Source organism: Chelonia mydas, chromosome 11, assembly GCF_015237465.2.
Source record: "Chelonia mydas isolate rCheMyd1 chromosome 11, rCheMyd1.pri.v2, whole genome shotgun sequence".
Lineage (NCBI taxonomy): Eukaryota > Metazoa > Chordata > Testudines > Cheloniidae > Chelonia > Chelonia mydas.
Window position 1 is genome coordinate 13,829,000 of NC_051251.2, and position 11,287 is coordinate 13,840,286.

General features: G+C 43.9%; 1 protein-coding gene across 2 annotated transcripts; it reads right to left on the reverse strand.

Annotated features, from left to right (window-relative positions):
- Nucleotides 1-924: 924 nt before the first annotated feature.
- Nucleotides 925-11,247, reverse strand: DBI (diazepam binding inhibitor, acyl-CoA binding protein). Of its 2 annotated transcripts, XM_007057047.4 has the most exons (4): nt 11,092-11,247; nt 9,215-9,332; nt 6,372-6,434; nt 925-1,196 (listed from the first exon to the last, which is right to left on the reverse strand). In XM_007057047.4, exons 1-4 carry the CDS (start codon nt 11,098-11,100, stop codon nt 1,123-1,125), a joined length of 264 nt encoding a protein of 87 aa, XP_007057109.1. In that variant the 5' UTR covers nt 11,101-11,247; the 3' UTR covers nt 925-1,122. The 2 variants fall into 2 exon arrangements, with proteins under 2 accessions (XP_007057109.1, XP_043381627.1); XM_043525692.1 differs by lacking the exon at nt 925-1,196 and having other exon boundaries at nt 6,380-6,859.
- Nucleotides 11,248-11,287: the final 40 nt, after the last annotated feature.

Consider the following 11,287-nt stretch of genomic DNA (forward strand, 5'->3'; position numbering starts at 1 on the left):
GAAAGTATTCCTTTGAAAGCTAGTCCTAGAATTTTCCCAGGTAAGATTTTTATTTTTGGGGTGGTGTTTGAGATGCTATGTCAACTGGTACTACACTGTGTTTGATTAAGTTCTTGCCCATTCCAACCACAGGTTGTCTTTCCTTTTAATGTTGGTAATGACAGCAACAAACTAAAGTATCCAGAGAGAAAGGCTGTTAGCCTGTATTTAACATGAAAAGAAAGGGAGATGGGAGGGAACAGCCTATAACCAACAGTAGGATTTAGTGACTGGCACTGGGTAGAGAGATCAGTTATTGACTGCAGAATGGTAGGCAAATTACTAAAAGTCTCCCCTGCCCTCCCTCCCTCAACACATGAGAATTTCCCCACTTGGGGAAGTTCTTTGAGATCCTCACAAAGTGTGCTATGTAGATGATCATACTGTGAGGGATGGAAAGCTTTCTAATGACTTAAATCAAGCATGCTTGGGTAAAGGGCACCAGCCATAGCAGAGTCAGTGTAGAGAACCATACTAGTAAGAATCCTGAGAATTTTTTTACCATTAGCTTTAACAAAATGTTTAAATCTATAGTATTAAGATTAGCCATCTTATCATGAAGTATTCTAGCCTTAGTAATTGCAAATTATCCATCAAGTGCCTCCTCTACACTAGAGATAGTAATTGTTACCACAATTACTGTTTAGTTTTGATGAAGCCAGTGTTCCTATTGCATTATGAAAGGTTATTGGAGCCCTCTAGTGGGCAGGACAGCTCTGGAAACTAAGATAGCTAGCAGCTTCAGTTTTGGAACAAACAGGAAGTGCAAGAAACTTTTAAAGTGTTGCATCATAGCTATTGTTTTTGCAAATCTTTATCACTGTTAGTTATCAGATGGAGATAAGCAAATGAGCCAAATCCCTGTATTAAAGTGACCACCACAAATGATAACAAATGTACTTTAATTCATTAGGTGTAATTTACAAGTGATTGAATTTAAACAATTAGACAGCAGTTTAATCTGAACTGCAGAACTCAAACTGAAGTACACTACACATTCCAGTCATCCCCACTAATCAGTTATCTCCAGTATTAAGAAATAAGGCATATTTCAGGTGTGCAAGTCATGAGTGGATGCAATTCTTAGATGCCATATTTGCCCTTTAATTCTTCCACTTTCGCTATGTAAGCTTTCACTGCCTCTTCTTTGGGTATTCCTGAAATGAGAAGACATGCATGAGATGAAGACTAAAATGTTCTAGCCATATTCCCCATAGAGTACTTGTAATAGTCACTTGTTACACTTAAAGAACCAAGTTCTCCCCACTTCAGTTGTGTAGTAAGATCTATGAAAAAAGAAAAGGAGTACTTGTGGCACCTTAGAGACTAACAAATTTATCTGAGCATAAGCTTTCGTGAGCTACAGCTCACTTCATCGGATGCATTCAGTGGAAAATACAGTGGGGAGATTTATATACATAGAGAACATGAAACAATGGGTGTTACCATACACACTGTAACCAGAGTGATCACTTAAGGATCAACATCCTCTACAGCAAACAGGGAAAGATTAAGAATGAGCTCTCAAAACTGGATACTCTCATAAAAAACCAACCTTCCACACAAACTTCCTCATGGCTGGACTTTACAAAAACTAGACAAGCCATTTACAACACACACTTTGCTTCTCTACAAAAGAAAAAGGACACTAAACTACTACATGCCACAAGGGGCCACAACAGTGGTTCCCTTAACCCACCCAGCAATATTGTTAATCTATCCAACTATATTCTTAGCCCAGCAGAAGAATCTGTCCTATCTCGGGGCATCTCCTTCTGTCCCTCCACCCCCACGAACATGATACTGTTCTGTGGTGACCTAGAATCCTATTTTCGACGCCTCCAACTTGAGGAATATTTCCAATACACCTCTGAACATACTAACCTACAGAGAGCTTCCTACCAAGACTACAAAAAGAAGGATTCTGGATGGACTCCTCCTGAAGGTCGAAACAGACAGGACTCCTACATAGAGTGCTTCCGCCGACGTGCACGGGCTGAAATTGTGGAAAAGCAGCATCACTTGCCCCATAACCTCAGCCGTGCAGAACACAATGCCATCCACAGCCTCAGAAACAACTGACATCATAATCAAAAAGGCTGACAAAGGAGGTGCTGTTGTCATCATGAACAGGTCGGAATACGAACAAGAGGCTGCTAGGCAGCTCTCCAACACCACTTTCCACAAGCCATTACCCTCTGATCCCACTGAGGGTTACCAAAAGAAACTACAGCATGTGCTTTTTCAGGGAGTTTCTTGAGCAAAAGAACAAATCTGCACAGTCACACCCCTGGAACCCCGACCTGGGATATTCTATCTGCTACCCAAGATCCATAAACCTGGAAAGCCTGGACGTCCCATCATCTCAGGCATTGGCACCCTGACAGCAGGATAGTCTGGCTATGTAGACTCCCTCCTCAGGCCCTACGCTACCAGCTCTCTTCGAGACACCACTGACTTCCTGAGGAAACTACAATCCATCGGTGATCTTCCCTAAAACACCACCCTGGCCACTATGGATGTAGAAACCCTCTACACCAACATTCCACACAAAGATGGACTACAAGCCGTCAGGAACAGTATCCCTGATAATGTCATGGCAAACCTGGCTGAACTTTGTGACTTTGTCCTTACCCATAACTATTTCACATTTGGGGACAATGTATACCTTCAAACCAGTGGCACTGCTATGGGTACCCGCATGGCCCCAAAGTATGCCAACATTTTTATGGCTGACTTAGAACAACGCTTCCTCAGCTCTTGTCCCCTAATCCCCCTACTCTACTTGTGCTACATTGATGACATCATTATCTGGACCCATGGAAAAGAAGCCCTTGAGGAATTCCACCATGATTTCAACAATTTCCATCCCACCATCAACCTCAGCCTGGACCAGTCCACACAAGTGATCCACATCCTGGACACTACTGTGCTAATAAGCAATGGTCACATAACCATCACCCTATACCGGAAACCTACTGACCGCTATTCCTACCTACATGCCTCCAGCTTTCACCCAGACCACACCACACGATCCATTGTCTACAGCCAAGCTCTACGATACAACCGCATTTGCTCCAACCCCTCAGACAGAGGCAAACACCTACAAGATCTCTATCAAGCATTCTTACAACTACAATACCCACCTGCTGAAGTGAAGAAACAGATTGACAGAGCCAGAAGAGTACCCAGAAGTCACCTACTACAGGACAGGCCCAACAAAGAAAACAACAGAACGCCCACTAGCAGTCACCTAAACTAAAACCTCTCCAGCACATCAAGGATCTACAGCCTATCCTGAAGGATGACCCATCACTCTCACAGATCTTGGGAGACAGGCCAGTCCTTGCTTACAGACAGTCCCCCAACCTGAAGCAAATACTCACCAGCAACCACACACCACACAACAGAACCACTAACCCAGGAACCTATCCTTGCAACAAAGCCCGTTGCCAACTGTGTCCACATATCTATTCAGGGGACACCATCATAGGGCCTAATCACATCAGCCACACTATCAGAGGCTCGGTAACCTGCACATCTACCAATGTGATATATGCCCCTCTGCCATGTACATTGGTCTAACTGGACAGTCTCTATGTAAAAGAATAAATGGACACAAATCAGACGTCAAGAATTCTAACATTCAAAAACCAGTTGGAGAACACTTCAATCTCTCTGGTCACTCGATTACAGATCTAAAAGTGGCAATACTTTAACAAAAAAACTTCAAAAACAGACTCCAACAAGAGACTGCTGAATTGGAATTAATTTGCAAACTGGATACAATTAACTTAGGCTTGAATAGAGACTGGCAGTGGATGGGTCATTACACAAAGTACAACTATCCCCCCGCCCCGTTCCTCAGATGTTCTTATCATCACTACAAAAGGTTCCCCCCACCCCCGCTCTCCTGCTGGTAATAGCTCACCTTACCTGATCACTCTCATTACAATGTGTATGGTAACACCCATTGTTTCATGTTCTCTATGTATATAAATCTCCCCACTGTATTTTCTACTGAATGCATCTGATGAAGTGAGCTGTAGCTCACGAAAGCTTACGCTCGAATAAATTTGTTAGTCTAAGGTGCCACAAGTACTCCTTTTCTTTTTGCAAATACAGACTAACATGGCTGCTACTCTGAAACCTGTTAGTAAGATCTATGTTGCACTAGAAACCTTTGGCAAACCACTTTAAAACAGCTGGAGGATACACAGCTGCTTCCTGGAAGCTCCTTAGTGCTAATCACTTTGTATTAACTGAAGTGAATTGTGAAGTTACAGGGCTGGTGAGCAAGCCTCATACTGCAGTAGAGTAGTAAGAACTCAACTGGAACAGTAAAATATTACCAAGCAGTCAGAACACTTTGAGTATGCCATAGCATCATGAGATTAGTGGAGGCTGTAACCCATTCATGGCAAGCAATTCCGGGGAGACTCTAATTTGCATGCCATAGCACAGTCAATGAATGAAAGTGGGCCACCCACCTTAGAGTCATAGCTGCAATTCCTCCTAGGGATTCATTTGTTTGTCCAGCTTTTGTGCTGTAACCTTTAAACTGATGCTCAACTACTTGGCTATTTAGTAGTAGCAGCCTAAATGCTCACAAAATTAAAAAATATTACACTCTTGATCTAGTGCAGTGGTTTTTAACCTGTGGTCTTCAGAGCTGCGTGGGCCCACATACTATGGTTAAGGTTTCCAAAGGGGTCCATACCTCAATTTGAGATAAGGGTCTGCAAATGACCCTTAAAAGATTGAAAGCCACTGATCTAATGAGAACATCTTATGAATAAGGTTAGCTCTATAGGCACAACTGTGATGGGGTAACCCCTGCACAACAGGAGTTGCTCCCTATGACAACTTGCTTGTGTCACCCATCCTGTACCTTGCCCTTTTCCAAGCAGCAATTACCTGCCTTTCCCCCTTCACATTCTCCCTCCCCTGCCCCCCCAAACAAAAGGGCCATGGGGTTAGAAGTGGAGTTGCTTCTCTTTCCCACCAAGTTGGCCCCAAGCAACATCAGCTGTAATTCCTTGTATCATAGGAAGTGTAGGTTGGCCTCTTTCCTGACAGGGCCTGCATACTACTTCCAGGTGACAGGACTTTCCCCAGCAGGGGTTGGGTTTAAAACAAAGCAGCCGCAGGACAGGCAATATTTTAAAAAACCCTTAGAAGTTTCAGCACATGTAGAAGTGGGATTTACATTCTTGGTTGGACAGTTTACAACATTTTTGTTGGTTATAATTTGGTATTGCATGTGATTTGGTGTTGCCTTCTAGAGAAGGAGCCTACATTCCTTTCAGGATTCCCCCGGAAGGTACTTTGACAAAGCGTGCAGCTTTGTTCAGTCACAAGCCAGTTTACTGTGTCTAAAAGACATCTTAATGCCAAGTTACAATTCCTTGCTATGTGACTAGATGGCATGCAGTCAAGTTGTAAGGAAGTTAAGAGGGACACTCCAGGCTGTTGGATCTATATTAGATCTGCTCTGATTTGTTTGCAGGGGCATCTGTCATTCATTCCTCAATGACCGTTGAACAATGACTTGATGAGACACAAGCTTACTCTCCAAAACAACATTTGGATATAGTGCAGATAATAGCAATACACCTACCCCTCGCTGGGTTAGGGGAGGGTGGCTCAAAGCAGTTTGCCTTTTAGGTACATTGCTACCTTAGTCTTGGACTTCACATCTGTGAAGTGATGAGGTGAGCTGAGGTCCCAGCGATAATCCCTCTTGATTGAAATAGCAAATTTAGTTAGTGCAATGGAACACTGAAACTGCATCAACATTATTAATGAGGGGAAGAATGATCCCGTCGTTTGGGTGCTAGCCTGGCACTTGGCAGACCAAGATCAATTTCTTGCCTAAGGTTACACAAGAAGTCTGTTGCAGAGCAAGTCAGTCTGTGCCTCACTTCTCCGTATGCAGAGAGGGCTAACAGTACTTCCCCACCTCAGAAGGATGGGAGAGGAAAGGTTAAAGACTAAAGTGCTCAGATACTATGATAATGGCTATATAAAGATCTAAAATAGATATGTATAAATAACCTGGGGCACTTTTGTAGTTAGGTATCGATTTGAACAGTTCAATGCCAGTTCAGAAGTACCACATTACAAGTGTTAAGTCTACTGTCCTACAGTGTTAACTATCCATTAATTATATCAGAGTATATAGGTAAGTGAGCCTGAACCTGCCAGCAGCAACTCCTAATTGTCTTGGACATGTAGTCACAGAAGACTTCTACTCATTCATTAAGTAGCGAGAGTATTAGGATTTGTGACCAACCCTGCTGTTTTCATGTCATCTTTAATAAAGGACTTACCTTTTAACGCATTCCAGGCATCCCACTTTGCTTTGCCTTTGAAGTCAAGAAAGCCAGGGCGCTCTAGAACAGACAATATTATTAGCCACAGAAGAGTCAGTGGATACAAACCACACTGTTGGGAATCTCTCATGTCCTTTCAGGAGATTGCTCTAGATGTGGTGGTTCTGTATCAACATGGTCTCTCATTTCAGACATTATACTTCCTGAATTAGCTCTTTCTAGACTACACTATTTTGTTCAGAAGCTGGACAAAGTTAACAGAACAGTGTTAACAGAACTCCACATTGTCATCTCTACTAAGTTTATTATCTACTGTTGGTGAGAACTCAAGTTTACTATGACTCAATTTAAACTTCAGTTTACTTTGTGCACTTGACAGCACTGCCAGTTTTCCTGTTTGGATGGGCACTTCATACAGTAACAGGGGAAACACATTAGTAGGACAGCAGTTGTAAAACCAAAGTAGGCATGAGGCTCAAGAGCAGCTGTAGTTAAAAAAAAAGTTTGAAGGTTTGTTCAACTTAAAGTTGGTGTCCCTTCAATAATAAGATATGGTTGACCTCTACAACCTAGGTAACCTTAAGGCTTCTTAGGAATGAGTCACAGAGTACTAGAGTTTTCTGCTACATCTTGGTTAATTCTGTTCAGTTAAGGATATCAGCAGAGGTGTTCAACTGTAACTCAGTCTTAAGAGATGTGAAAGATATTGTAGCCAAAGAGATGGCATAATACACAAGAGAAAAGTGATATGAAACCTCTTCCCAGTCTCAAGAATAACTTTCAGCTTTTGGTTTTCTCAAAAAAGAGTCAAAGTTCTCAGCATTCCCAATTAAATTTAATATGCAGTCATGGGTAAGTGCTATGAGACCAGTGGCTAGATGTAGAGGCAGAGCATTAGCCTTGTGCTGGCCTTGCAGCAGTGGAGTGACCTATAGCATAGTTGGTAGTTCCACCCCTGTAACAAAATGGGAAACTAGGTTATTGTGCCACATGTGGCTGTTCCAGAAGTAAGCTATGAACGGATGTATGATTTTTAGTGGTGTTATTGTGAAGCAAGTTTTAATGGCATGCCATGACACTTCAAGACCACTAATTTGACTCTGAACAATAGTAATTTTGCATTCCATGCTGTTCCAGAAGCCTAAGCTTAGAGCCTAGCTAGTTTTCTTTTCACCTCTGCTCCTTTGCAGAGTCAGGCCTACAGTGCAGTGTAAGTTTGTCTATACAAAAAAAGTCTGTGTGCGTGTTTAACAAATCTACAGTGTGCCAACTCCAGGCAGCTTGGAACCAGACCCATGTCTGATGGGCCTCACCACTAACTGAGTCAGTACGCCAGTGCTTCAGCTGGCATTTTTCCATTTCTAGATTTAACTCACTTCAGATGTTATGCAAGACCACTAAGATTGTTTGCACCATTAGACTGGGAAACTATGAAAGTTTGCCTCTTAAGATAAGTGAAGCAGTGGAACAGGCTTAGCACTGTACCTCATCTGTGGGTGGACTTGTTTCTCCTCCAAATCCCATAGCCAGCTCTGATCGAGGTTTCTCTTGTTTCAGTACACACCTGCTTTTTTTTTTTTTTTTTTAATGGTTTCAGCTGCCTTTGGTTTTCTTTAAAAAGTAGTACTATTTAGGCCTTACCTACACTGTTTTTATACCAGTGCAGTTATGTAAATGCAGATGCCCACTGTATGCTGCAATTTACCCCGGTTAACCAAACTAGTTCAAGCCCCATTTCCAAGGATGCAGCATCTACATCAGTGCAATTCTCCTAGTCTAGATAGCCTCTTGGTCACAGCTGCCCAAAAGCTGAAAATTAATGCTATTTCATACAGCAGCTGTATAAAGGATGCAGGATTCTTAGGATTTTCTATATTCACAAGTTGCACAGATACAACCTCAGCCAGTGCACCTTCTGTGTTTTAGCTGGTATTTGTTCAAAACTGGTTATCAGTTCAGTTAATGCCTGTAGATTTAGAGAAGTATGCTAAGTATAGACCAGATTTAAAAATCAAAGTAAGTGTCATTAAATTGCACTAGTCTAAACCAAACTAAGTGAAAAACCTTTAATCATATCATTACGACTTGTACTTGGCCTTAAAGGATCAGAAAAAAGTTTACTTGCTTTTCACCTATTAGTCTGGCACTAGCAGTAGGGTAGCTACGTTGCTTTTCCCTACATCAGTCTACTAGGGGCAGCTACTTTAAGGTTTGAGAATAAGGAAATTGATTATTTGCTTAGGGAGGCATTTACATAGCTATCAATACCCTATTTATTTTAATGAGGCATTGGTTAATCTAGTGCAATACAATTTACTGGCCAAATACATCTACATACAGAGGATTGAAACAGTATTGCTCCAGCATATAAAAATGGGAGGACCCAAGGTCAAGAGTAGTTAAGAATGCCAAGTAGAAAATAAAGAGAATTGAATGCAGGGTAAGAACACACAATTATTTTTATATTGTTTAAGCAGCTCTCAGCTGAATAGTAGGGGGTTGGGTCAATTTGGTACATTTATATGTAAAGGTTATGCCAAAGCAGCAGCACCCCCAAACTTTTAGAAACCCACTCTTTGCCCACACCATAGAGACTTTGCCTCAAAAAAGCAGCAGTGTAGTTGTTTACTGTCAGTGATTTGAGAGCTAGAGGTCAAGGTCATGTTGCATTACACACTGCTCAGTTTCACTACTTAAGAGTGATTTACAGCAAGATGGACATCTAAAGCTATTAGCAGCAACTTAAAGTGTTAAGTGAGCACTTATTTTCTCTTTATTGAAAATTAATGTTTATGAGCACTTCTTATTCCTCAAGCCTAGAACTCCTTTCCAATACATACCTGTGTTTATATCTCCAACTGTAGCTTGTTTGAAGTGACTGTAGATGTACAGCATTTCTTCATCTGTTGGTTGAGATTTCAGTTGCTTAACTTCTTCAGCAGCTTTATCAAACTCAGCCTAAATGAAAAGATCATAAAAAAGTCCACGTTGGTTTTCATTCTTGCCAGTAGATATTAGTTTAAATCTTGAACTGACAAATGTATGGTCTGCTTGAAGATGACAAAGTAGCAGGAAGGACACAAAACTTAAAGTTGAAACCAAATCTCATGACTGGAGTTTACATGAAGGTATGAGACAAGAGATTACAAACATTACATTGTATGTAGATAGAAATGCTAATAATTGTAACACATTAAAAGTCAATTGAACTGTGTTACTAATCAGTAGTTTCAACTCTCCCCTGTGTTACATCAGTTTGTGCCCTGAAGGATGAGTGAAAGTCTGCTATTGTGGAAGCAGCAGCAGGATCAGAGATGTTTGCTATAAATATTGCATGGGAAAAGAAGTTGGGAAATCTGCAGTGAAGATTTGGTAGAAAGGAGGCCTTGAACACAGCCCTCAAATGTTAAGCATTCCCACCCCTTCACTCCCCCAATTAAGAAAGTTCACTTTGTGATTCTGAGATTATATAGTCACACAGTTGGCACCTACCATTTTTGCTGGTAATTACCAGCCATTTCCCACTCCCACCCTATCCAAGTGAATGACCTCTCCCCTGTATATTCTCTCCACCCCCATCCATTTATTGTCTCAACATGTTACACAGCAGATGTTTATGCAAGTGTTTTATGTGCCACTTTTGTGGCAGTGAAGTGCTATCCCTTCTTTTATAGGGCTGCACATGCACACACAAACTGAAAGTAGTTGCTAGCTTGCTAAAGAGTACGAGGACATGCCAACTCCACAACTTGTGTCCTAGTTGTTACCAATCCAACATATCCAAGAGGTCTGATAAGAGAACAGTCTTCTTTCCCTTGACACCAGCCCACTGGCTTCAGCAGTGCTTCGTTCAATTACACTGGTGTGAATCTTGATAATCAGGCCACTTGTTCACCATGGCACCTTCACACCAGGTCCTTACTAGCCCCATGGGCAGCAGACTCAGTCTCCGCTACCACCCAGGACGCCCTTATGCGACCCTGTGCATCCATGCAAACGCCTCTCCCTTTGTAAGGCTAATACCACCCCCCATAACTACTTGTAATAGCAGCACTGCACAGGCCTCGGGTTACTAGGAGATGGAGAAACAAGAAGGATGCAGCAGACCTGCCCTACCCCGCCTATAACCTCTGCGCAGACCTGCCCTACCCCGCCTATAACCTCTGCGCTGGGCATGCGGCCCTCCCCAGGGTAGCTCTCAACCCAGTTCCAGAGGGGGGGCCTGCCCTGCACAACCCCACGGCCGCCTGCAGCCCCAGGCCTTAGCGCTGCAGCGGCTGGGGGGGGGGGGGGGGGGGAAGAGGGAGAACAAAGCGGCAACTCCCACTTTGCGGGCTCCAGCCCCAGCAGGAGCAGATGGCGGCGGGAGCCCAGCTCGGGCGGGGAGGCCCAGGCTGGCTCCCTGGGCGAAAGGAGAAGCCGCCTGGGTTCAGGTCTCTCTCTCACAGGGAACGGGAGCAAGAAGCCTCCGGGAGAAGGGCGGAAAAGGGGAAGGGCGGGGGGGGAGGGAGTCGCTACCGCCGAGCCAGAGCCGCCCCCTCAGCCTGGGGCGAGGGGAAGTAAAATGGAGGGGCTCCCAGCTACAGGGGGCGAGACCAGGCGAGTGAAGCGACCCCCCCCCCCCCCCCCGCTGAGGGGATTGGAACGTGGGGGGAGGGGATGGGAACGGGCCGCTCCCCGCCCCATAGCCCCTCCCCCCCGCGCGGGCTCCCGGTACCTGAGACATAGCAGCGGTCGGGAGCAGCGAGTTGTCGTGCGGCTGATTCACTGGCTCGCGCTCCCGGGTATCTGCAGTTCCGCCTTCCCCCACAGACCCACCTCTTCAGCCATCACCAGAGCGACCGCCGCCCAATCACCGAGCCCGGCGGGACAGGGATGGGCACGCGGCGCCCGGCGACCAATCACGGTTCCAT